Here is a 27,989-nt window from a genome sequence, read left to right as displayed (position 1 = left end):
TGTGGTCCTCCATGTCTGGAATGCACTCCATCCTTTGAGACAGAAATTGGGTACCACTTTCTACATGAAACCTTTTCTGTACCTTCTGGACGTTAACACTTTTTCTCTTTGGAAACAACCTTGTATTATGTTTGTTGTTGTTGTTCAGTCATGTTCTACTCTTTTTGACAACATTTGGGGTTTTCTTGGCAAAGATACTGGAGTGGTTTGCCATTTCCTTCTTCAGCTCATTTGACAAATGAGGAAACTGAGGCAAGCAGTGATACATGACTTGCTGAGAGTCACATAGCTAGTAAGTGCCAGATTTGAACTCAGGGAGGTAAGTCTTCCTAACTCCAGTCCTGGCACTCTATCTACCATACTACCTAGCTTCCAGGTACATAATAGGTGCTTAATAAATATTTGCTGAATTGAATTGAAACCCACTGGAGACTCCAAGCCACCATTTCCCTGCTCTGTGTGGCTACCACTACCACAAGGCATGGAGGAGATGATTTTGTAGTGCCCCTGCAAGGGTAGTCATAATAGTAGCCTGGGGTATAGTTAAAGACTATGAGTATGTGTGTGTAAATGGCCTTTACATAGAGTTTCATACAGGGTTTAAGAAACGGAAGGAGTCAGAAGCCTATTCTCCTTTCTTCCTATTTTCCCCTCCCCAATCATTCTTATTCTTCCCCTCTCTCAAAGGGGAAACACAGCAGGAGAAACAAAACAGAAGGCATTCTGCATCATTTTTCACCTACTCAGAAGTGGTGGGATGGAATTAAATTTAGCCCAGCAAAGAAGAATTAAAAGGACATCCCCTCCCCTTTCCAACCCATCCCAGGTTCTGGTTGTGTATCTTACCATTCAGACTATAGTCTCCCATAGGCAGGGTCTTCATTTCTTATGAGAAATGCTAGTTATTTGGGGAGATAATCACTTCATAAAGAAGTATCATATTATAGTAATGGCTATTGTGCTCCTGATTAAAGTAGCGAATAGATTGCCCAGGGGTTTTCCCGAGTCTGGGGGTGTTTGGCCTGAGTTTTGCATCTTCCCCAAGCATTGATTATATGATGCTGTCTTTCATTTGGAATTCACAGAGCTGTTCACCTTCAGATCTTCCTAAATATGCCCTCTTCCTCTTCCTGAAACATTAGTCCAGGAATATTTCCTCTGGCTTTTTTTTTAAACCACATTATAGTCAGGCACCCCCAAGAGTCTGTTCAGATTTTCAGGAGAAGCTAAAGCTTATTCTATTACCCTTCTGGACTCTAGTTGTTCTTTTGTAAAACAAAGGTATCTTCTTCTTTCTCTCACAGAGATAGTGAGCAGTGAGCAGTTCAGATGATACAAACTACCGTATAAATAGGCAGTAACATGATTGGAGCGGATGAGATCATAAACTAAATAAAAGGTCCCAAATCACAGAAAAGAGAAATCTCCAGATGTGCTCATCCCACACCCTGGAAAATCTGGACCTTCATAAAATTCTTTCCAATGAAAAATGCTGTGTTCTTCTGGTCCATTTGTGTCACTGAATCTTAGCCCATAAAAATGATGGAAGAGATGTTTAAAGGGATGAGAGTTTTCAATGGAATTATAATTGAGAAATAACATGGTACAATAAAGAATGAGGCAGCCTGAGTCAGGACGACCTGGTTCAGGTCCCACCTCTGACCCATACTGGCTGTCTTTAGAGAAGTCACTTAACCTCTCCATGCCTACCAACAACTCTCTAAAATTATAAGTTGCAGATCTGTTTTGATAGAAGATGGAAAGAAACAAGCATTTATTAAGTACCAACCATGTACCAGTCACTTGTGCTAGGTTCTTTACAAATATTTAATTTGGTTCTCATAACAACCCTTCAAGGTAGGTGTTCTTATTATCCCCATTTTACAGTTGAGGAAACTGAGGTAGGGGTTACACGACTTCTCTAGGGTCACACTGCTAGTTAGTGTCTGAGGTCAGATTTGAACTCATATTCTTGACTCCAGAACCAGTACAATATCCATTGTGCCTAGCTTCCTTTAAAGTAGAAGGAGTATCTTTACCAGGATATCCCTACATCAGTGAAATCACATGTCTATACTGGACCAAAAAATAATACAGGGTCTTTCTACAGCTATGTAAGGTTTACAAAGCACATACATTATCTTACTTGATCCCTACAACAACCTCATGAAAGTAGATACTGTAGATATTATCCCCTTTTTACAATCAATCAATTAAGCATTTATTAAACATTGTGTTTCAGATACTGTGCTCTAATAAAAATGCAAATGTGAAACAGGTACTAAGCTACTTCCCTCAAGTAATTTATATCTGGAAGGGGAAATGTGTAGATCTATAAGTATATAGAAAAATAGAAAAAAGTAAATAAAAGGTAATTTCAGGGAAGGGGGAATGAGGAAACTGAGGCTCTGAGGGATTAAGTAATTTGTCTAGGGTCGTACAGTTAAGTGAGTGTCAGAAATGAGACTTGAAGTAGAGTCTCTTTTTATTTCAGGTACCATTGTCCATTATATTATGGTGTCTTGCTAATATATATCTGGGTATGCTTGTAGTAACTGAAAAAGACTGAGGTATATCATTAATGGGGCAGCAAGGTAGAATGCTTGGCCTGGAGTCAGGAAGACTCATCTCCCTGAGTTCAAATCTGGCCTCAGACATTTACTAACTATGTAACCCTGGGCAAGTCATTTAACCCTGTTTACCTCATTTTCCTCATCTGTAAAATGAGCTGGAGAAGGAAGTGGCAAACTGCTCCTGTGTCTTTGCCAAGAAAACGCCAAATGTTGTCATGCAGATTCGAATGGGACTGAAAAACAAAATATCATTAATACATTTATAATAGTAGTTATCATTTCTGGGGAAAATGATTCAAGTCAAGATACACCATTTTTTTAATGATAGCATCCCTAATGAGTTGGACATGAATATTTGTCACTTTTGAGAACCTTTCAATCAAGAGTCTGATAAAGATATAAGGTAGTTACCATTAGATATGAATCACAGATGCCTAGAAGGCCAATTTAGAAGTCTAGGCTTTTCTCTTGGAAAAGAGACAATTTGGAGCTCACCTGGAAGTGTGGGTAATCCATTGTTCCAACCATCTGGTGAGTTCTTATAGCCTGTATGTAGTACTTTCAAATTGCCATTCATTAAAGTCTGCAAGCAATGGTATTTAAAAGGAAACATAGCCATGATCTAAGGTAGAAATAAACTGCATAAGCTTCTGTCACTTAGAAACTAAATGACTACAAGTCACTTAAACTCTCTGAACTTCCATTTCCTAATCTGTAAAATGGAGATGATAATGTTACTTATTTAGCATTAGTTTGAGGAGCAAATAAAATAATGACTAAAGAATGATCATGATCATTAGTCATAATATTAGTAATCAATCGGGCTGATTTAATTTCTTACTACCTATGCCACCATACAAGGAGAAGGCAGATTGGTTTAGAAAATGGCTATGGCTAGCTAATTTAAAGAACTCATTTGTGCCAAGTGCATGATATGAGCAGAGACAACTATGAAAAACTCTTTGAAAATACAAAGAAATTAGAATAATAAAAAAGGATCACATGAGATTGTAAGACTGAGAGATGGTCAGGACCTTAGACATCAGCTCGATTCTGCCTATCATGTATTATTTCCATATTTCTTACTTTAGTTTGATTATTTTGACATTTTCATTTATTTTCTACATTGTTCTACCTTAGGTAAAAGTGAATCAATGCTAGAAAAAATTAAGTTAATTATTGTGATTATGTCCATGTTTCTCTAGGTTGTGCTGTTGAGTTCTAAAAGCATTTAAATTGCTTCTCTGGTGGCCATTTTCAGGAGTCATTTTCCTATTTTGCTGGCCATTTCTGTCTTTTGATTGACTCGAGGGTTTACTTAATTGCACATACCAAGACTTCTGCATTTATGCAATTTTCTAATTGTATGTATATATGTACTATGTACACCAGCAGTTTGAATACTTCAATCTCTCACTTTCCTCATCACGGGATCTCTTTATCAAGATGAGCCAACATGGTAATGTGTCTGGATGTGATGATGCACTTGAAAAAATTTGAAGACAACTATGAGATTCAGTAGAGTGTAAGTTCCTTCAGGACAGGGACTATCTCACTTTCATACTTGTATTCCCAGGGCCTAGCTTAGTGCCTAGCATTAAGGCTGATGGACTACAATTCAGCTACAATTCAGGTATGATGCCTGTCTCTAGGGATTCCCAATCAAATCAGGAGTCAGTTGTGATAGCCTTCACAGAGCATATTCTGTCCTCCAAGAGCTTCTCATAGTTAAAGAAGGATTTATGTGGAATGGATATGGGTTGTGAGGTCAGAAACTGAACTTTTTGCTTTATGCTGCTCATGGGGACAGAGCTTTTACCCTGTGTGGTGGCTCACTGCTCTGCAAAGACTCAACAGGCTTTAGGGTCAAAAAGGACTGTGGGGGAAAGGGATGTGTCTTGCCCTCCCTTCCCCACCCACCTTCTCTATCTTCATCCTCCAGCAAATAAAGCTGGTCAAACTCTTCTCTGTAGAACCAAAGGACAGGGGAATTATCCAGCCCTAGAGGAAACACACTTAGCTTGCAAAAAAAAACCTCTTCAGGGCTGACAAAGGAAAGGAAACTGAGATGAAAGATTGAGGAAATGTCTGTGTATATAGGGCAGCTCTCCACTGCTGGGCCCACTCTCCTGGGTTTTGATTTGTTTTGTTTTTGTTCCTCTACTCCTCTCTCCCACCCCCTCCTATCCATTAGGGAATGGAAGAATATATGTCTATTCAGAAACTACTTGCACTCCTATTCTTAATTGGATAAGCAGCATTTCAATTAAAAAAAATTGTTGGAGCCTTCTCCTTAACATGTTCTCAGTCAAGCCTTACTTGTGCTCTTGATCACTCTTTCTGTGTCCACTCAATCTCTGCTTTGAGTTGATGTTTGAGTCTACCTTTTACCCTCAGATTGGACACCAGGCTGAGAGTTGTCAGTGGGGTCAGGGAAAGTATTAGAAGTCAGAGTACTGGGATGAAGTTTCTGAGAGGCAAGTTTCTGTTCTATGTAAGGAACAGTTTCCCTAAGAATCAAGACTTTCCCAAGGTGGAATGGGTTGCCTGGGTAGGTAGGGATTTCCTTCTCACAGCAAGTCTTTAGGCAAAGCTTGCATGACCATATGTCAGTGATATTGCAAGGGATTCTTGACCAGATATGGGTTGGACTAGCTGACCTCAGAGACACCTTCCAACTTTGAGATTCTGTGATTCTGAAATGGAAACAAGCTGGAATGCTCTTCAATGTAAACAAATAACAATAAAACCTTCTACTATTAAAAACAAAAACACACACTGAAAAAGAGTCATGGTAATGGAGTCCAAAACCTTTCCTACCAACATGGAAAATGCATCAGAATTTTCCCTTTGCATAACAATCTCCCATTATAATCTATTAACAATTCAAGTCTTTCTTATTCTGCACAACCCTCTCAACTTACTCCTCTGGGTGAAAACAGCTCGCAAATAGGGACACCAGCTGCAGGCCAACTTCTCAAGAAAACAAGTTCCATCTTTCTTTTCCTTCCCCGCCCCTTCTCTTTTTCTCCTGTCCCCTCCCTTCCTTTCCCCTTCCTTCTTTCTGTAGCCCAAGGATCAAAGCTCATTTACATAACACTCTCCTCATTGGTTTAGACTGATTACTCTTCAGGGCCCTCTTCCTGAAGAGAATCTGGAACCATATGTCTTCTCTCTTGAACGTGGAAGCCAGAAAACAAGCCTCTCTCTTCTCCTGAGCTCTCACCAACTCACACAGGCATGGAGTATTGAATAATCATTATCAATGAGGAAAGACTCAGGCAAATGAGCTTGGAACCTCAGGTTTTCTTTCCCTCATTCATTCCTTTTCTTCTTCCCTTTCTCCCTCCTTCCCTCCCTCCCCTCCTTCCTTTTTTTCCTCCCACCGTCCCTCCTTTCCTTCCTTCCTTCCTCTCCTGACTCTGTGCCTTTTTCATCAGCTGTTCCTCATACCTGCAATGGGGTCCCTCCTCACTTCTGCCTCCTGGCTTCTCTGGCTTCTTTCAAGACTCAGATCAAATCCCACCTTCTGCAGGAGGCCTTTCCTGTAACCCACCTTCCCTCCATTGCCAGTGCCTTCCTTCTGAGATGACTTTCCATTTGCACTGTATATATTTTTACATACTTTTTTGTGCATGTTGTCTCTCCCATTAAAATATGAGCTCTTTGAGGGCATGGTCTAAGTTTTTGGTGTATTTGTATCTCCAGTGCTTAGCACAGTGCCTGGCATATAGTAGTTCTTAATAAATGCTTGCTGACATTCTTCTTTCCTTCTTTCCCATTCCTCCTCCTCCTCCTTTATCTGTCTCTTTTCTTTCCCTTCCTCTCCCTCTTTCTCCTTCCCTCCCTTTCTCTTTCTCTCTCTCTGAAAATTATAGCCTGAATATACAAAATATGGGTGGTGAATTAAACATAAAATGTTTATCATTTCAACTAGGAAGAAAGAAGCAGAGAGAAAATAGAAATGAGGATTGTAGAAATCTTGGATAAATATCTTTAGGGATATCTATAAACTGAATTGACTCAGACATCACAGTCTGGACTTATAGGTTTGACATCTATTAATATACTTAAAGGTAACTTCCATGGTTGCATTTTTTTAATGGGATGAAATCAGTGAGTTGAGTAGTAACATCTAGCACCCACAGATATGATGGTATGAATTTAGTTCAAAATTAATTATAATTTCACAAACATATTTTCTTTGATAATGTGAAGGCACGTAATCTTATTTCATCAGACACTCACAGTGCAACTAATAATAGGAGTCCTAATGAAAGGCTACCTTCTTCTAATATGTTTTTCTTTTGGGAATTTTGAGTTTGCCATCATTTGGGGACTGATGAGAAGTGGGCTATTGCCCCTGTGTTTAAGATCATAACTGGTTATATCAAAAGTGACCGCTGCTTACAAAGACAACTCCATATCTAGTCTTTGATATTACTGAGGGATGAGGACAGATTGGGAGTTGATAGTGATTTGGGTATGTTTGTCCACCTGTTTGGCATAACTATAACTGAAAATGACTAAACAACTCTCTCTCTTCTCTCTCCACACACACACACACACACACACACACACACTCAGTAGAAAGATATATATATATATATAATATACACATATTATATATAAGTATATCTTTTATTGAGTTAGTCCCTATCTAACTGAATAGGATCAAGGAATCTAGTAATGAATAGACATTACAAATTCAGATCTAGAGAACAGTGGAATTCCTAGAGAACTTGTAACTCTTGCTATGCACCAGGTTATCTGTCCAATGGCAGCTCATTCACTATGTGGTTACCTCTGGGCATTTTTTCAACAATTTTGACTCTTGTCTCACAGGTTATGGTTGGAGTGAATTATAAGTCTTGGCTTCAGAATATAATGTTTTTCAACTGTCTATCAAAAATATCAGAAGCAGATGCTGGATATTCCAGCAAATCTATCTTCCTACTCTTCTCTTTAGGCTGGGAAAAGATGGAAAGTTTTTAAATTAGCAAAGGAATACTTTCAGATGCTAAAAGGGAGAGGGAGCAAAGCCTGCACAGTTGTAGCTTGATTGCTGCTGACACCCCCAATCCTTTCTTGTCCCCCAACACTCCAAATGCTCTCTTACCCCCAGTTTAGCCATTCATAGTAAGAGGTCAGTACCTTTTCACACTTGGGAAATCTCATTCAAGTTTTTTTTGTCAATGGGCAAGTCATGAGCAGCTTTTCCAATTTAGGGATGGTTGACGTCACCAAAGAGGCGATAAATATCTGTTGATATAATTGGATGTGAGATTCTGTGTTGTGATAGCAAAACTTTGCCCATTGCTGTTCGGAAGGACCCCATGATTTATTCAGGAGCAGATCGAGCACGCAATCTAGCTGTCAAGAAAGCGTCAGCTTATTAGGCAAGTACTGCGTGATTCCATAAGAGGGTCTAAGCTATAAAAATCCCGCAACCAAGCTCTGATTAGAAGAAAATCTGATCCCAAGTCCGGGAAGAGACGACTCAGAGCCACAGAAGGAGCACCTGAAAAGCTTCAGTCTCCTCCCTCTCGGAGCTGAGAGGCGTCAGCTACTCCGCTCATTTGCAGAAGCGACTCTGAAGGTAGGGAGAAACCTTATACACGGCTTCAGACTCACTGAAAACTTTTCCCTGCTTTAGGTGGGTTAGCGTGCTTGGTGAGCCCTACTTTGACCGAAATGTGTCTTTGTGTGTGCTTGTATTTACGTAGGTTATGTCTCTAAGTATATCTATATATTTCTGGTAAGTGTCTGCTATTTGACAAAGAATACCACCCTCAAAGCAACAACCACAAACCAAACGGGTGTTTTTCATCATCAAAATATCCCAAATGCTTTTCACTCACTTTTCAGAAAAGGAACCCTTGGTTGAGGGCGGGAGGACGGGGGCAGAAACCAAGTTGGAAAAGAGGAGAAGGAAGAGTGAGAGCCTGAGGCTACTTATCTACATAGTTTTAGCAAAAAGTTTCCTCTTTACATTACATCCTGAAAAAGCAGAGCACGTAACGTCTCTTTGGTGGCGCTCAGCCCAGCAGTTGGGCTCAGAGGCTACAGTCTTGGGGGTTATACAGTGGGCAAAAACACTCTGGGGCCGCAACTTCGGGCGTCTGGCAGAGAAAAGAAACAATTCAGCGGGCTTGGAGCCTGCTGCAGTCCCGGTGCCTTTGATGCTACCAAAGCTTCAGTACCGAGGACAGCGCCCATAGCAAGCCTAGAGACGCCCATTCCCAGCTTCTGTCTAAGGCTGTTGCATGGCACGGCGCTGAGTTGTGCTGTGTTGTGTTAGTGTGTTATGTGTAAGTGTGTAGAAAATCACAGAGACAGAGATGGAATTCCTTCTCTCAGTTCAGTTAAACTTCATACCTTGTCTGTTTCTTTCTTGCCTTTCCTTTTTTCTTTTTCCCCCCTCGCTCTCCTCTCTCCTTCTTTCCCTCTCTTTTCGTTCCTTTCTTCCCTCCTATCCCTTATCCTTTGTGTTGCAGATCAGCGCCCCGACCATGAAGCTCCAGCTTCTTGTGTCTATCGGGATCCTGCTAGTTACGCTCTTGCCCTGCCAAGAATGCAGAGCTCTCATCAGCAAGGGATCCGCGTCGACCATGGGGTCCGCAGCTCAACCCCTGGACTTCTTCCAGCCGCCTCCACCGCCTCCGAATCAGCAGCAGCCCCTGCCTCTCCTGCTCCGCATGGGAGAAGAATACTTCCTGCGCCTGGGCAACCTCAACAAGAGCCCCGCTGCTTCCTTCTCCTCCCTGTCCTCATCCTCCCCCTCCTCCCCTGGCATCAACCCTGGTAGCCACTTCTCCCCTGAGGTCTCCGTCTCCAACTTTTTCCGGGGGGCCGTCCAGCGGCTCCAGCACCTGCAACTCCCACAGCGTTCCCTGGACAGCCAGGCAGGTCTAGGGGAGGGAGGAGCTGAGAGTACCTACAGCGAGCAGCGGGAGGCGATGGAGAGGGAGAAGCGGTCGGAAGAACCTCCCATCTCCCTGGATCTGACTTTCCACCTCCTCCGAGAAGTCTTAGAAATGGCCCGGGCCGAACAGTTAGCCCAGCAAGCTCACAGCAACAGGAAATTGATGGAGATTATTGGAAAGTGAGACATCCCGTTTTGCCAAAGAGATTTTGCATTTAGCACAAAAAGGAAAAAAAAAATACAGTATTCTGTACCATAGTGCTGCTCTGATATCATTTGTTTATTTTTATATAGCTTGACACATAGAGGATGTACACTGAGAGAGCCTATATCCCTTAATTAGCATGCACGAAGTGTATTTAAGTGCAGTAACAAGAAAATTGTCCTTTGTAATTTTATTTTCCATCTCCAAGTTATTCTAGTGGTGTGGTTAGCACAGGTGTAGACCTTTGAAGAAACGTTTTGAAGGAGCAGAGGAAAGTAAGCTTGTTAAGCTTGTGTTCTAAAGTCAAGGAGAGAGCTTTTCTCCCTGGACTCAGGGTAATTGGGTGGGGAAACCATGTAAGTTCTTCTGAATCATTTTTTTTTCTTGTAAACATTGTCATAATAAAACATCTTTCCAGCCCTCAGTCGATTTGGTTGTGTAAAAGAATGTTGAATATTTATATTTTTAATAAAAGCTGCAAAGGTCATGATGGGTTCATCTACATTTTCTCTTGTTTTGTTTTTACACATGAAGAAAAGAGTTTCTCCTTTTCTCCCCACCCTATTCCCTTTATCACAAAGAAAACAAGAAGAAAAGTGTTCCAGAGTTTTCATTTCTACACAAACTACATATGCTAGTAGAGGCTTAATAACAGCTTCTACGATGATGCAGAGGCCACTGCCTAGCATTATGACCTTAGGATGAGTGTACGGTCCTCAGTTTCCTTAGGTTTTGAAGGTGCTTTCTAGCTCTGACATCCATGGTTCTATGAAATGCAGCTGAGATGAAAAACTGGTTCATAATGACAATGCTTTTAAAACCTACCACCTATTATATTTAAGATAGTTTTGTGTGGGGGTGAGAGAGAAAAAGGAGAGTGTGTAGGGGGAGTGAGATGAAGAGACAGGGAAATAAAAAGATGTACATCTCCAAGAATCACTATAAAATAACATGGTTTAATTTAGCAAAACAAAAAAGTGTATTCATTTCTGCTTCATCAAGATTTCTTAGCCTAAAGTGATCTCTTTTTCTAAGGTGTTAACTAAAACCATAGCTATTCCTAGTACTAGAAAACTGGCAGCATGTTGCCACTGAAAGCTATTAAAGAAAGTAATATGTAAATTGGCACTTGTCAAAATTATTTCTGGGTGAAATAGTTTATGTAAGGACTTTAGCTTCTAAAACTCCACAAATATTCTCCATTCTCATAAATATCCCAAGTCTAATCATCCTAGTTCACAGGTATATAAACTACTTCTTTCCATCCCTTAAATAGAATATTTCCAAAGAATTCAGTTTCACAATTAATCTGCATAGGTACATTTCATAATTTAATTACAGTAACAACAACAATAAAAAGATCAACTTGTTAATGGTTCAAAGCTAATTTTTGTTTACATGAAGAAGCATCTTCTCCTTTTCCTTGTAAATACATTTGCTTAATGACTTCATCAAACAAACTGAGGGGATACAGCAAAGAATGAGCCATTGTCAGACTATAAGTTTAAAAAATTCACATTTATTTAGTAGTTCATACATAGTAGGAATTACAGCTATTCTCCAAAGGAGTCATTTATGGTGTGTCAAACAAAATGTGACTTGAAAAGTATGTTTAAATCCATGCAGCATTTATGCAATATACTACCTTGATTCCTAAGTAGTTATGTAAGAAAGCAGACAGTTTCTTCTGAAAGGTCTCCCTTACCTAAGGAATAGATTATCTTAATACCTAAACCTAAGACTGGAATAATGCTGAAAGAGGTATACTAGCCCCTGATATATATCTTAACCCTATAGTCATTTGGGTTATAAAAAAACATCCCTAATTCAACAGACATTTTGCAAGTATAAGGAAGCAGAAGTATTTAGCACTACAAAAAAAAAGTGGTTTTTTTTAATGTTTTTTTTTTAAACACTTCATAGCTTTGGTCAATGATGTTCGCCTCTTGGAAATAAATTGCTAAATGAACCACTTGTAAATTTAAACACAAAATACATGTTCATTGACCAATGACATTAGAAAGAAAAAGGTATATACCACCTATTATGATCATAACAAAACAACAGGTTTTGCTTTTTTTTTTAGCATTTTACCACTAAGGGTTTTTGTTACACACACACACACACAAACAAACACACACACACTTACAAACACATACATGCACACCTTTATAAAATGTCCTTATACAGCATTTTAACAAGATCATCTCATTTTTCTCCTTGTGGCTGCAAGTTCCCCAAAGTACTCTCCCCACCCCCTCTAAGTGTTAGGTAACTAACATGGAATCAAAGCTTTTTGCAGAAAAATCATTCAGAGGTCCCATTCATTCAGTACTTCATATTCATTTCATCTAGGTCACCTGTTGCCTCTGTTTGTCCCTTAGCCAAGCAGGCAGAGAGGTAGCTGCTGGAATGAACATCATTCACTCAAAGAGTTTAACCAGGAAAAAGAGAAGATATGGCGGGCTGGTTCATTCTCAGCTCCATCACTGCTCCCTGAAGCACCTTCCACTTGTCCCTGGGGAGCAGAGGAGTCAGTCCTGATCTGTAAAAGAAGAAAATCTGTATCAAAGGAAGAGGGAGAAACAGGGTGTATTTGAGTTGGGCCAGTTTTTTTTTTTTTTTAAACAAAGAAGGTTATTTAGAACAAGGGAAAAGGATAGCATCAATAATTATATAGAATGTAACAACAATGCTGGTGACAATAATTGTTGGCATCATAATTAAAAGGACAAAAAGCTATGAGAAACTCAGAAAATAGGCCCAACTGATAGGGGCTGTGAAAGTAAAAGTGTTTATAAGCCAAAGAAGGTTCAGCAGTAACATAGCACTTCACTGCTTGCAGTGAAGGGAATGTCTTGAGCCTTATGAAAGGAGCTCAGGGTGCTTTGTTCTATTTGTTTGTTTGTTTTAGAGAAGAGTCAGTTTTACAGGTCTTACCGATCACATTGGGTTCTTACAGATCACACTGAAATCTACAGTAGGAGTTTAAACTGAGAAAATATAACAGAATTAAGCAGCCTTAGCAAAGATGACCACTCCAAAGTTTCAGTGTTTCGCAGGAGGTGAGTACATACTTCTGTCCATGGTGTTAAAACCAAGAAGTTTCTACCAGGGACTAGAATGTCTTTGGTATTGGCTCTTCCAAAACTTCAGGGTTTGTTTTTAACAAGTCATGGAAGGCATGAATTCTCCTTCCCCTTTGCCCCCAAACAATAAAACTCAATGCAACGAGGATCAGAAGAGTACAACATAATTTAAAAATAACTTGACATTCACAGAGTTTTATTTTCAAGTTCATGATCAATAAAAGCTCACTTGTAGCAATCAAGTATAGTCAAACTCGATGTTGTTTTCTAGGGAACTAGGGTTTTTTACTGAAAATTTTCTTTTGGCTAGGCAATGGGGTTAAGTGACTTGCCCAGAGTCACACAGCTAGTTAAGTGTCAAGTGTCTGAGGTCATATTTGAACTCAGATCCTTCTGACTCCAGGGCTGGTGCACTATCCATTGCACCACTCATCTGCTCTTTATGGAAAATTTTTAAAGGGAGTTTTGCTATTTTTTATAAGATGTTTTTAAAATATCATTGAATATTATGGGAGACTTTTACAAGAAACTTTCATTATATTACAATCGATGATCTCCCTAAATTCAAAAGCCTATTAATGAGCCCAATTCTTCCTATGAGAATCAGGAAAAAAAGGCAGTGAAGGAAAACAGTAATTTAAACTATTATACTCTAGATTGCTTAAAGCTGTCCCAGAATGACATTGTAACCGATGAGGGAAATAAATACATGCGTTCAACAACTGCAAAGCCCCAGCCATGAAGTTGCAACACTCATACATGCAAATTGCCTTTTTGTTGCAGATAGGTCATTACCTTCTCTTAAAATAGTCTGGAATGAGACAGGAGAGTTTGGAATGCTCTTCACTACATGCTCTAGCCTAAATGAGCACTTCTGGGTGGTGCTCAGAGAAAGTTCCACATGTTCAAGAATTTAATAAGTAAGAGTCTTCCTAATAACAAAGCTGTTCATTGATCCCAAGTGAGGAAGGCCCCAGACATCTTTCAGGCCCTAGTAGTCAGCATAGCACTGGAGAGCATTGGCCTTAAAAAGTAGGTTACCAAGTTATTGTGGATTTTCTTTATATATTTGTATGCCTGGATCTACTTCTTAGAACTCACTGTTCAATTAATCTTCTGTTTCTGACAGGCGCATGAATTCAGTACCTGTTTGTAAAGTACAAACCACTTCTTTCTACTCAACCTTTTTAGCATATAAGATCATACACAAGACTTCAAGTTGTAAGGGACCATAAAGTTTACCTGGCCCAACCCCCGTCTTCTGACAAATGAAGAAATGGAAAACCTTGAAAGTTAGGCAATTTGCCCAAAGTCACACAGTTAGTAAATGGCAGGACTGAAATTCAATGCTCTTTCTAAACAATTTGTGACTTTAAAGCAATATATCTATATATGTGTGTGTATACATACATATACACACATGTACATACACATGTAAATATGTATGTATATACATATGTCTTAGGGCAGCTAGGTGGTGCAGTGAATAGAATACCAGGCCTGGAGTCAAGAAGACTCATCTTTCTGAGTTCAAATCTGGCCTCAGACATTTACTAGCTATATGACCCTGAGCAAGTCACCTAACTTTGCTTGCCTCAATTTCCTCATCTATAAAATAAATTGGAGAAGGAAATGGCAAACCACTGATGTTTCTTTACCAAGAAAACCTCAAATGGGGTCACAGAGAGTTGGTGACTCTCTGTAAAATGACTAAACAAAAACAAAATACATACACATACGTATATGTTTTTATATTTAAGATTGTTCAGCAGAATACCTTAAGTGTGCTCAACAGCTTCTATCTGTGTATGTATAAAAACATATGGCATACATACATACATAGGTACATATACATATACATATAGATATGTATAGATGTGTATATGCATGCATGCATGTATGTATATGTATATATAGGTATATGTACATATATGTGAAAAGCAACATGATATAGTGGAAAGATAATTCATCTCCAAGTCTATAAGACCTAAGCTGAAGTCCCACCTGTGACCCAAACTGACTGAGTGACCCTCAGTAATTTACTTAACCTCAGTCCTCTAGGCCAGTGGTGTCAAATTCATATACAAACAGGGCCACTAATCTGTGCAGAAGGGTCCTTGAAAGCAGCGTATTAACTTAGTTTCAAAATGTAATGTTATCTATGTTTTATTGTATTTTTATTTATCTTGTTAAATATTTCCCAAATACATTTTAATGGGTTGGGAGTGTTATGGGGAAAGGGGATGTGGGTGTTTGACACCTCTTCTCTAGGCAACTTTCTAAGACTATAAATTGCAGGAAAGGTGCCGGCCTACATCAGGATGAGGAAATTTCCTCACCTAATAACCATGAAATCACAGAACCAGTCCCTATTCCTAAAGTACTAAGAATAAGCTAGGTGGTGCAGTGGAGAGCATGCTGGACTTGGACTACACAAGTCTTGAGTTCAAATTCTGAGATTGCTAATTGGGTTGTCCTGGGCAAGTTACTAACTTCTTTCTCAATCTCGATTTCCTCATCTGTAAAATAGATTTAATAATAACACCTATCTCACTGGATTGCTGTAAGGATCGAATGATACAATATGTAAAGCACTTTGTCAGCCTTAAAGTACTATCAAAATGCTAGCTATTACAACATGTGTTTATTACTATTACCTCACATAATTTCTCTACTCTACTTTAACATCTTTACCAAAATCACTGAGCTGTCAATCATCTTATTTGTTGTTGTGTCTTGTCTGTTCGTCATGACCCTATTTAGGGTTTTCTGGGCAAAGATTATCATTTCCTTCTCCAGCTCATTTTACAGATTGAGGAAACTGAGGTAATCAGGGTTCAATCACTTGCCCAGGATCACACAGCTAGTAAGTATCTGAGGCCAGATTTGAACTCAGGAAGATGAATCTTCCTGACTCCAGGCCTGGTGCTCTATCCACTGTGCTACCTAGCTGCTCCATTAAGCTTATAGGCAGGACCAAATGATCTAAGTAGATGATTGGTGTGAAATAGTAATTCGACTAGTCTTTTCCGAATGTATACTGAATTCTGTCTGCCACTGTGACAAGGTCAAATTTGTGGCATTTTTTCCTTACAGGAAGCTCTTGACTAGAAAGAATTTCTATGGAAGTTGTTCTGGAAGAACCTTCGTGAGACTATTGGAGGAAAGAACCTCTTGGAGAACCCAGGATGGAAGAGTCTTGGGGGTGGGAGGGGAGGAAGCTACTGCCCTCGAGCTGCTGACACCTCTCTGAACCAGGACACATCTGAGGTGGGAAGAACACTAGACATATAGTCAGGAGACCTGGTGTCTAGTCTTTGCTCTGACCCTAACTGTGTGACCTTAGGTCTGTTACTTTCCTCTCTGAGGCTCAGTTTCCCCATTTGCTGCAAAATGAGAATATGACATTTGATCACTTTTCACTGTTTTTGTGAAGAAAGCACTGTTAAAAAAAATTATCTCTATACTACATGCCAAAACCCTTCTCACATGTTAACATTTTGATGTCCTTAGCCCTTAATAGCTGGCTCTAAAATGTTCATATTTATCATTTCACACATTTAAAGTTCTTGATAATTATTTTTAGTTAGTTCTTTCAGTAACCTGGGAAGAGAGAAAGCTCACGAATCTATCCCATGGAGAAGCAAGTTGAAGTAAGTGACAGAGAGGCCATGCTGGGGCCTACAGTGAAAGGGCTGGAAATTTACCCTGAGTCCACAAGGCTATCTCAGAGCCTCCTTGACCCTACTCAGGAACAAAAGTATAAGTACTGGCTCCACTAAAATGTGTGGGAAACCTTCCTCTGCCTTAATACTTTTAAGTTGCAAAATAAACAGATCCTCAGGACCCCCTTTTCACCACTCAGGGCTCAGCTGGGTGTTATTTCTGCTTAGGCACACTTCATTGCAAGAAAGACAACTTATTAAAATAGTATTTGTTTTGCTTATCTTCCATACAAAGGACTCTATAGCTCAGGGATTCAATCCCCTCAGCCTATTCCCATTGTAATTTGCCTGGTCGTACTGTTTCTCAGTAGAATCCAGGTTTTCTCCAAGATGCAGTGGCATACTGATTTATGGAAGATCATAAAATATTACTTCTTTTTTTCCTTTTTACATTGCAAATCAAGTCAGACACAAGAGTTTTTCTGAAACATCACCAAAATTTATTCTGCCTTTGTTTTATTTTTTTAAATTAAATTCAGTGTTTATGGTGCATCTCTCACATACCAAGAATTGCCCTTTTTTCCTTCCTTTTTTCCTTGTTGGCTATTTGCAAAATGCTTTTAGATTTTCCTAATCCTGTCAAGTTGAGGAGCTGAGCCTATTGCAAACCTCAGGAACATGATTGTTTATTATTTCTGCTACTGAGGGTGCATATTGTTGTAGAGTTTAGTCTGGGAATCAAGGGAAAAATGAACAGTGGGTATCAGTCATTGGTTATTTCTGAATTTTATACTTTGGTCTAAGTTTGGGTTAGGAAGGAGTGGAAGGGAAGGGGGAGGGCGAAAGAAAGGGAGAATGGATGGAAGAAAGGGGAGACAGGGAAGGAAAGCAAGAAGAAGTAAAAGGCAAGAGGAAAGTAGTGGAAAGAAAGGGGAAGGGAAGGTGTAAGGAAAAGAGGAGGGAAGATGGAAGGAAAAGGGAAGAGGGGCATAAAGCCTTCATTCTTAGTGAATGAAGTGGTGAATTGGGTGGTCCTGGGCAAGTTACTAACCTCTTTCTCAATCTCAATTTCCTCATCTGTAAAACAGATTTAATAACACCTATGTCACTGGGTTGTTGTAAGGATCAAATGATATAATATGTAAAGCACTTTGTCAGCCTTAAAGTACTATATATATTCTAGTGTGCTCAACAGTAACCACATAATTCTGTGATGTGTCACCATTAAGCCTTAAGTGAATTGATAAATGTGATGTATTTTAATACAGTACAAAACAGTGAAAAGAGAGTGTATTCCCTTTGTCCACGTGATTTTCTCAAGGTCCAAAACACAATAACAGAGAGATGGGTAATTTATCTTCTCTTATAGATAACCACCTGTCATATAAGGTTTGGACACTGACATTACTTCCCACCAAGTGTTCTAGGACACATAGGTACATCACAAAGCTCTCTTGTTTATCTTGTGAGAATATGAGTTTAAACTTAGCATTTAGTCACTCACTACAATGCCATGCCATTTCCAAGTGTTTCAATCAATCAACAAGCATTTGGTAAATACCTACTATGTGCCAGGTACTGTGCTCAGTGTCATGGATGCAAATGCAAAAATGAGACAGTCTCTGCCCTCAAGGAGCTTATACTCAACTCCTACTCTGTAACCCAAAACCCAAAGCTAAAACACCTGAAGTCCCTTTGAAAGACTAAATAGAAAGGGGCAGCTAGGTGGCACAGTGGATAGAGCTCTGGCCTTGGAGTCAGGAGGACCTGAGTTCAATTCCAGTCTCAGACACTGGATACTTACTAGCTGTGTGACCCTGGGCAAGTCACTTAACCCCAATTGCCTCACCAAAAAAAGACTAAATAGAAATAGTTCAATCAAGAGCAAGAGACAAATATGAACACACATATTCTGACACGAATTTCCTAATCTAAAAATATTTTCAAATGGACTCTGGGCAACATGCAAAATGAAACTTTGAGTTTTGAAGATAAATCATTTGTTATTTCCAGTAGTGAAGTTTTGTTGATAACAACTATTTGTTAAGCAGTTACTGTGTGCTAAAAATTGTACTAGGCACAAGGGATCCCAAAATCTAATACAGTTCAAGTTATTTGAAAAAAGACTCCTTTCAAGCAACTCTTTCTCCTTTTCAGGTATCAATTATCTATCCCCCCTTTTCAACCCGGTTTCACTCCTCTTTTCCCTATTGCCTCCTGTCTCTGCTGCTTTCTGGAAGTCTCCTTGTTCATAGAGGTAATTTTTACATTGCAAATGAGCCTTGCTATTTCAGTAAAACACATATAATATTACATGGACTTAACTGAGATTGGGTATAAAGAGTAAGATAATGGGAAAAGTGATGAATGAAACAGCTTTTTATCCAGTGAAAGCAAGAGCATTAAGTCCGGCACAGTCATCACCCTGTACTGGGTTCTTGGGTAGCCCCCATGCTTTCCATGTTACTGGACACAAATATTGCAAAACTTTCTTTAGACTGTTGCCTGTGACTTGAGACCAATTTATTCACTTTTACTCTTCTTTGCAGCTGCAATCTCTACAGATTCATTGACTCTTTAGAAATTAAACAGAAAACAAAAACTTGAAGCTCAGAACTTAAATCCAAAGGTTTCTTCTGGTAGTATATTAAATTTCATTTCCCAGTTGGAATAAGGTACAAGCTTTGGGAAGGAGGCAAAACTCAAATGTTGCAAATAAGTGTGGTAGTAGTGGGCCCAACATGTGTAGACAGGCCCACATATTGCAAGGATTGTTCTTGTGTGTGGCTGGAAGGGAAGCAAAATAGACATGTCTAGCCTCCTCTCCCCATATCCTTCTGCAAGGGAGATTTTCATTCCTGCTAGGAGAGGAAGCAGGAGGTTGAGGCCATAGTCCACTCTCTGCTCTCCTCAGAGAGTGGGGTTAACTGGGCTAGAAGTATATCTATATGTTCTCTTAAATATTATTCATCTAGGGGATATGATTGAGTTCCATCTAACTTTTGATCTACTTGTCATTTCTGGAGGGAAGGGGCACTCCAAGCTTTATGCCAAGGCTTGACTCCTTTCCCACCTAATACCAGTTCCACAATGAACACATATAGCAAATAGCAAAGAGAGTCATTTATCCAGATCATAGCAAAACAGAAATCAGAGAAGGTATACACAGGAGAATACATAGAGTGAAGGAGCTCTTTCATTGGAAGCAAATCAACTCAATCAAGAAAGTGTCCCAGATCTCACCCAAGGGAAAACTCCCCAAAGTCTCTAGAGTAACAAGCTGGATATAGGGACATGATAGAGACTGCCATCTCCCTCATGTCTTCCCAGAGTCTTTTCCTTCAGCATCCTGAAGTGGAGTTGGCCTCTTCCATCTTCTCTCTTGAAGTCAGAAGCCAGGAGCACCCAAAACAATTCCACACTTCAACAAGACTCCAAACTTGATGAGTCCCCAAAAAAGTACTGTGTCTGAAGAGTCCTGGGTGGGGAGACGTTAGGGAGGGATTCAAAGGGAACTCTCACTTGGAGAATCCCAAAAGCGGACCGGCTGAGAAGCAGAGCTCTAGCCTCTTGCCAACTCTGCCCCATCCTCACGTAGAGCAGGACCTTCACTTTCACCAACAAAGAGAGAGTCCCATACTAATTGGCTTTGGGATGAGGTTATACGTGTGTGGATCAAAAGAGGATCTAGGAAAGCAGCAGTGGTTAAAAAAAAAAAAGAAAAGAAAAAAGAAAAAGGAGTTCCTGGTAGACACCTATTGAATAATTTTAAGTGATCAGCAGTAAATCCTACTCAGCTTTTAGGACCCAGCTCCAACACTATCCTTTCCATGAAGCCTTTCCTGATTCTTTGGTCAGAAAGGACCTTTCCTTCCTAGGAATTCTCCAAGTACTTTGTTCTTTCCTCAGCCCTTACCTTGCTTTAGTTTATGTTGTTATTTGTGTTCTTTTTACCTCCTTTGGGCAGCTAGGTGGCGCCATAGTGCACAGAGTGCTGGGCCTGGGGTCAGGAAGACTCATTTCTTCCTGAGTTCAAATCCTGCCACAGACTAGCAGTGTGACTCTGGGCAAGTCACTTAACTCTGGTTGCCTCAGTTTCCTCATTTGTGAAATGAGCTGGAAAAGGAAACGGCAAACCCTTCTAGTATCTTTGCCAAGAAAACCCCAAATGGGGTCACGATGAGTCAGACACTGAAAACAACTGAACAACAACTTGCATCCTTTACTAAATCATAACTGTAATCTCCTTGATGGCAGGGACCATGCCTTATTTTTCCGTGCATCTCCTCCAGGGTAGAGGATTACACTTACTAGTTTGGGTCTTGCCCAGACCTTTGTAATAACCTCCTTAATGGTCTTCCAGTATCCAGGTTGTTTCCTCTCTAATCTATCCTTTATGTGACTGCTGTCCACATAATCTTCAATGCACGTTATTCTGATTCTGTTGCTCTATTTAAAAATCTGCAGTAGCTCCCCTAATACTTCCCAAATAACGGATAAAACCCCTCTACCACCTGTCTCTGACTTGCCTTTCTAGCCTTCTCTCACTACTCCCTTTCACAAACTCTACATTCTGGTTAAACTAGGCTATTCACCTGCCTCCATGTTCATCTTAAACTCTCTAACCTTCCTGCTTGTGTTTATGTCACGCCCACAGTTAATCTCCTCTCAACGAAAGCCTTTCCTCCCAGGCATCTGGGAGGCACAGTGGATAGAGTGCTATGGCAAGAGTCAGGAAGCCCTGAATTCAAATCAGGCCTCAGACAATTATTAACTGTGTGATTCTTGGCAAATTGCCTCAGTTTCCTCAACTGTAAAATTGGGATAATAACAACACCTATCTCACAAGGCTGTGAGATCAAAATGAGAAAATTTTTCTAAGGAAAAAAGCACTTAGTACAGTGCCTGGCACATAGTTGATGCTAAGGAAACACTTATTCCCTTCCTTAAAGAATTACCTTATTCCCTACCCCTTAACACCAACTAACAGTGTTTTCTTCCTCCTCAGATTTCCCATGGAATTTTATTTAAACCTTTCATTTTTTATTCTTACAATCTGCCATGTATTATAAATTTCTAGATGTGCCTAATGCCCTTAATTGGATTGTAAACTCCTTGAGGGTAGGTACTGTGCCTTGTTCCATCTCTGTTACCTATATTCTTGCCTATACTAGGTTCTCGATATATGACTTCATTATGGAGTACAGGAAAATGGCATAGCAACGATGAAATCCTAATAAAGCTGCCCCCAGCCCCAATATTCTAACTTCCTTTTGGGCCCCACTGAACAGCAGGCATGTCTTGATTTAACCACACAAATCTAGCTTCAAACACACCACAGGCCCCCAGACCCAATATAGCCACTGCCCCTAGCTAGCTACTGCCCCCAGATCCAATTCTCATGTTTGAACAGGTGTGTTCTTGTACTCAACTACAATCACATCATCCATTTAGCACAAGACAGGACCATGATACCTAACTAGCCATCTTGACCAGATAGGACCACAATAGCTAGCCAATCAGAAAGCAGCATGACCACAGAACCAGAGAAGGGCCTCATCCCCATTATCTAATTTACCCATAATAAACCCTTCTTGCCTTTTTAATATTCATAATTTCTGTTGTGTAATAAGCATCGTTACAGTATAAAATTGCCGGTCTTGTCTTACTAAGTTGCTGGTTCCTCTTAGAACCTAGCTTGCTTCAGAGGGGCTTCAATCCTCAATAAATGCCTGTACTTGGATTAGAGGTGGTCTGACTCTGAATTCTTTGAGACGGTGCTGCCATAACCACAACAGCAGATTGCCTTCAATTGTCTAGAAGCTTTCAAGGAAAAGTTTCTCAGTTTAATATCATAAGAACTGCCCACATTGAGAGGATATTTTCCCCTTTTGATAGGGAGAATCCTAGAAAAAGATTTTCCCTTCAAACACATCCTCCTTTCAAAAATGCAAACTAGGAAGGAAATTATACCCAAGGAGATAACATAACAATGTTTTAGATTTGGTGATATAGTTGACATTTTCAGTATCTTTTTTGGGGGGAGTGGAGAACGAAGGTTCCTTTAATCCTTCATCCTAGCACAAGCCCTGGCTTTTTTCCCTACAAGGCAGTCAGCCCTAAATGATCCACTGAATAGACGGGACTGAATGTGGTAGTCAGTCCACTTTCTTGAAGGCAGAGGCATCTAGGGAAGGCTACATCCTCAATTTCCAGGGCTGCCACTCTGGGCCACTTTTCGTGCATATTTGTTGTTGTTGTTCAGCCATTTTTCTGTTGTGTCCAACTCTTTGTGACCCAATTTGGGGTTTTCTTTTCAAAGATACTGGAGTGGTTTGTCATTTACTTCTCGAGTTCATTTTATAGATAAGGAAACTGAGGCAAACAGGGTTAAATAACTTGCCCAGGGTCACACAGCTGGTAAGTGTCTATGACTAGAATTGAAATCAGTCTTCCTGACCAGGCCTGACACTCTCTCCATTGTACCACCTAGCTGCCCTTATTTCACATGATGGTCCACTAAATACTTGACACCCACAGTATCTTGTCCTTCCTGAGTCATCTATCCTCCAGGCTAAGCATCCCAGGGTCCTTCAACTGATTCTCATATGAAATTGACTTACGGCCCTTTATCATCCTGATTACCCTCCTCTGGACACTCCAGCCAATCAATGTTCTTCCTAAACCTGTGTTTTCTGACAGTGAACACAATACTTTAGATGTAGGCTGATTAGAACAAGGATAATTTATATAAAGTGCTTCCCAAACCTTAAGGCACAATTAATCAATTAAATAATAATAAGCATTAGATGTTAGCTCTTATTATTGCCATTTAGCCAGACCAAAAAGACCAACCCTCTACTGACACCCTTCAATGACTCTTCATCATGGTACGGAGGTGACTCCAGGCTGTCAAAGGCTAGACCAGCAGAAGAAAGATGCGCTGAAAGAGACTATTAACTAGAAAGGTTTCATGTCCAGGCCTGGTGTCATTTGAGGACCTGATATGCTAAGGCTAGAGGTTCATCACCCCATGATTTACCACCCAGGGATGAACCTTTTAGCTACAGTCATTTAGGAAGCATCCTATTAAGCTTGTGATAGAATGCACCCACACTGTTGAAATCAGGAATCCTTGAAGTAAGACAGACTGGCATTCAACAAGAAGGCATCATATTAAATGGACATCAACATGTAGTGGAGTGCATTAGAAATAATGGTGAATTTGAAGTCAGAGGTCCTGTGTTCAAAACCTCAGACAAGTCAATTAGCCTTTTTGGGATTCAGTTTTTCATCTATACAGTGAAGGGATTAGACTAGATGATGTCCAAAGCCCCTCCCAAATCTAAATCTATGATCCTATGAATTAGTGGTGGTTTATTTTTTAAATAATTTTTAAATAAAATTTTTTAAATAAAATTTTTAATAAATAAAGCTTTAGACCCTTGGAATGACAATAGCCTGACCCACTTGTGATTATGAAATTGTGGTGTGGCAGTGATCAAATCACACTTGAGATTCCATTTCCAGTATCTAACTTAAGCATCTTGTATCAATTAAAATATTCCTAATCTTTTCCTAAAATATTCTTATGTCAGTTAAAATATTCCTATCACAGAAGATTGTGCTAGAACATGTGAAATACTGGTTAGTTGTTTGGTGGTCCCATGGAGGACTTCAGCGCATTCCCTTTATCTTATCTATCATTGGCTCTGGGTGGAAGTAGGAAGGAGCTTAACTGACCTGATGGCTCACCTAGCATCAACACTGACATTCTGTCTCCAAGATGAGCCTGGAAATGAGCCATGCTGTACTCACACAAGTAAATCACAGACTGCAAGAAGTCAGGTTAGATTTATACTGACATTGTAGCTGAAATGCTGCCATTAGTCACTTATTTAGATTAAGAAAACTGATGTTGAAGCCAGAAAAACCTCAGTTGAAATCCCACCTCTGACACATAATAACTATGTGATCCTGGGTCACACCTCCCTGATAATCATGGTCCTCAAGAATGAAGGACAAACAATAACAACAACAAGAGAAAATCGCCTCACCCAGGAATTCCCTTTACCAATGAAATCCCAGGTCCAGCTTTACTCCTTAGATAAAGGCACTGAAGGCCTCTAATAAAACACAACTGTGTCATCTAGGAGGATTAGTGTATTAATCTATTATTTAATTTTCAAAAATATTCCATCTGGGGATCATCCACAAATGCAGGTCCCAACCCCTACATGCTTCAATAGTTGGTCTTGATGGAGTGCTTTGGCCAAGAAACACTCTTCTCATGGTGGCCTAGTTTGCTCAGTGAACCCCACGTGTTCCCCGTTACCTCCAGGATCAAACACAAACCCCTCTGCTTGACATTCAAAGCCCTTCACAACCTAGCTTCAACCTTTGCTGTCTCGTTATATTTTAATCTCAGTTCATATACTTTCCCGTCCTACCAGACTGACTTCGTGGCTGCTGCACAGACATGACAACCCATCTCCCTACTTTGGTGCCATTGAACAGGCTGTCCCCTATGTCCAGAACGTGCTCCTCCATCTCCTCCAACTCTTGGAATTCCTCATTCCATTCAAATCCCCTTCTGCATGAGGGCTTTCCTGTTTCCTCCCTTTTTTGCTAATGCCTCCAGTTCAAAATTACCATTTATTTTATCATTGTTGTTAGTAATAATAACAGCTAGTAACTCTATAGCACTTTGTTGTTGTTGTTGTTGTTGTTGTTGTTGAGTAATTCCTCAGTTATGTCTGACTCTCCGTGTCCCCATTTGGGGTTTTCTTGGTAATTTCCTTCTCCAGCTCATTTTACACATGAGGAAACTGAAGCAAACAGGATTATGTGACTTGCCCAGGGTCACACAGCTACTAAGTGACTGAGGCCAAGTTCAAACTCAGAAGATAAGTCTTCCTGATTCCAGGCCCAGTACTCTATCCACTGCACCACCTAGTTGCCCATGTATCACTTTAGGGTTTTGCAAAATGCTTGACGAGTATTATTTCATTTTATCCTTACAACAATTCTGGGAGGTAATTGCTATTATTAATCCCATTTTGCACATGAGGAAACTTGGGCAAACAGAGGTTAAGTAACTTGCCCAGGGTCACACAGCTAGTACGTATCTAAGGCTGCATTTGAACTCAGATCTTCCTGGTGCCAGGTTTGGAATCCTCCATTATTCTGTAACTATTTTAAATTATTTTGCATATAGTAATATATGTGCATGTTGTCTCCACTTACAGAATGTAAGCACCTTGAGAACATGGAATTTTTCATTTCTGCTTTTGTATCCCAGATACCTGATATAGAGTAGGAACTAACTGGTTGACCAACAATTTGATAACAAGCTTCTCCAATTTTAGCTAGATTGGTCCTTAGATAGTAGATGCCCCCTATCCCTGACTCAAAGCCTCATCCACAGCTACTAAAAATTGAACTCATTATCTCACTTCCCTCCTGCCCCCAAATCCTCTTCATTTCCTAATTGTCTTTATTTCTTTGGAGGTTGCTAACCATCCTGTCACTCATCTAGGTTTTCAACCTAAATGTTATCCTCCCAAACTTGACTCTCCCTCACCCCCTGAATCCAAATGGCTGACAATTATTATCAACTACACCCCCATGACACCTGTGACATCCATTTCTTTCTCTACACTCAAGCTAGGTGGTGTAGGTAGAGTTGATGGACCTGTAGTCAGGAAAACCTAAGTTTAAAGCCTCCTTTAGATACCAATTATCTGAATGATTATGGGTAACCCGCTTAACTTCTACTTTCCCATCTGAAAATATGGATAATAATAGCACCTACCTCACCTATTTGGTGTAGGATCAATTGAGACAATACATAAAGCACTTGGCAAACATCAAGTATTGTATAAACATTAGCTATGAGTGGAAGCCCTCATCACCTCTGCTTAGATTATTGCAGTAGCCTCCTACTTCGCCTACCTGCTTCAAGATTCTCCCCTCTCCAGGCCTCCACTCAGCTGCTAAAGTGATAATCTAAATAAAAATTCTCATCATGTCACACCTCTGCTCAATAAGCTTCTGTGGCTCCCAGTGTTCTCTGGGATCCAATACAGATTGCTCAGTTTGGACCCTCCAATACTTGGCACCAGGCCACACTTATTACGTTACTCCCCTTCAAGTATCATATGGTCCAACCAAATTGGCCTACTTGTTGCCCCTCACTTGACAGTCTATCTCCTGTTCCAAAGCCTTTGCCCAGGTCCACTCCCCCCAGCCCCATGCCTGTCTCTGCAGAGACTCCTGCCCTCTGCTTCTTAGAATCCCTAACCTTCTTCAAGTTCATTTCAAGAATCACCTCCTAAATGAAGCCTTTCCTGATTCCTCTAGCTATTGATCGCAACCTACTGCCGAATGGCCTTCAATCAACCAATCAACAGTTACTAAGTGCATGGTATGCAGCAGGTACTATGCTAGGTATTAGAGATATACAGACAAAAGCAAAAACAGTTCCTGCTTCTAAAGAGATTAGAATCTTTCCAGGGGAGATAACACGCACACATCGAGGTGTATATGAGATACATGTTAAGTAGGTACAAGGTGATTTTAAGGGAAAGACACTGGCAGCTGGGGGCATTAGGAAGATCCTCAGGCAGCAGAAGGCGCTTAAACTGAACCTCGAAGGAAACCAGGGATTCTGAGAGAAGGAAGCAACAAAGAATTGCCTTCCATGCTGAAAGGGCTGCCTGTGCAAAGACACATGGAATACCATCGGGTGAGGCTGGACCAGCAGGAGTGGTAACAGCAGCAATGCAATAAGAATGAAAAATAGGAGGCAGCCAGGGTCGAAGGGCTTTAAATGCCAAAACAGAGATGGTATCATTTGACTGATCTTACAGGTACTAGGTCAGCAACCACTGGCAGAAGAGTGACATGGTCAGATCTGCACTTGAGGGGAGCCAGTCTGTCATCCCTCAAAGGATGGATTATAGAGAAAAGAGACTTGAGGCAGGGGTACAGGTGATGAGGGCCTGAATTATGTACAGTAGCAAATGTGGAAGTGGAGGGAAAAGGACTGAGATGTCACAGAGGTAGAAATAACAAGATTTGTCTTGTGCTTACTCTCTATTTTTATCTATTTATAGCAATGATACTAATAAGTAACATAGATAGTGCACTTACTATATGCCAGGCACTATGCTAAGTACTATACAATTATTATCTCATTTAATCCCCACAACAACCCTAGGAGGTAGGTGCTATTATTATCCCCACTTTGTACTTGAGAAAACTAAGGCAAACAAGAGGTGGAGTGACTTGTCCAAGGTCACACAGGTAGTAAGAGTCTGAAGCCAAATTTGCACTCAGGTCTTCCTGACTCTAGACCCAGCACTCTATTCACTGCACCACCTAGCTGCCATATGTGTGTATAAGCGTACATGTCATTTCCTTGGCTAGAAGGTGAGTTTCAGTGACTGTTCAGTTTTGTCTTTGTGCCCAGCACCTAATTCCCAGTGACTGGCAACCTATCAATCAATCAACCAACCAACAAATATTCAT

General features: G+C 40.3%; 2 protein-coding genes across 4 annotated transcripts in view; one reads left to right on the top strand and one right to left on the bottom strand.

Annotated features, from left to right (window-relative positions):
* Positions 1-9,085: 9,085 nt before the first annotated feature.
* Positions 9,086-9,682, top strand: LOC114053680 (corticoliberin-like). The gene has a single exon (XM_027876796.1). The coding sequence runs from the start codon at positions 9,086-9,088 to the stop codon at positions 9,680-9,682; it is 597 nt and encodes a 198-aa protein (XP_027732597.1).
* A 2,241-nt stretch (positions 9,683-11,923) lies between these two features.
* The window catches only part of LOC114054203 (tripartite motif-containing protein 55-like), a 77,591-nt gene continuing 61,525 nt past the window's right edge, over positions 11,924-27,989 (bottom strand). For all 3 annotated transcript variants that reach the window (XM_027877369.1, XM_027877368.1, XM_027877367.1), the window contains one exon: positions 11,924-12,248. In XM_027877369.1, the coding sequence (XP_027733170.1) occupies positions 12,123-12,248 (126 nt within the window). In that variant the 3' untranslated portion in view covers positions 11,924-12,122. The remainder of the gene's footprint in view (positions 12,249-27,989) is intronic.

Source organism: Vombatus ursinus, unplaced genomic scaffold (genome assembly GCF_900497805.2).
Source record: "Vombatus ursinus unplaced genomic scaffold, bare-nosed wombat genome assembly UNPS02014812.1, whole genome shotgun sequence".
NCBI lineage: Eukaryota > Metazoa > Chordata > Mammalia > Diprotodontia > Vombatidae > Vombatus > Vombatus ursinus.
The sequence above is the reverse complement of the archived record's forward strand: the minus strand, read 5'-3'. Positions and strand labels throughout refer to the sequence as shown.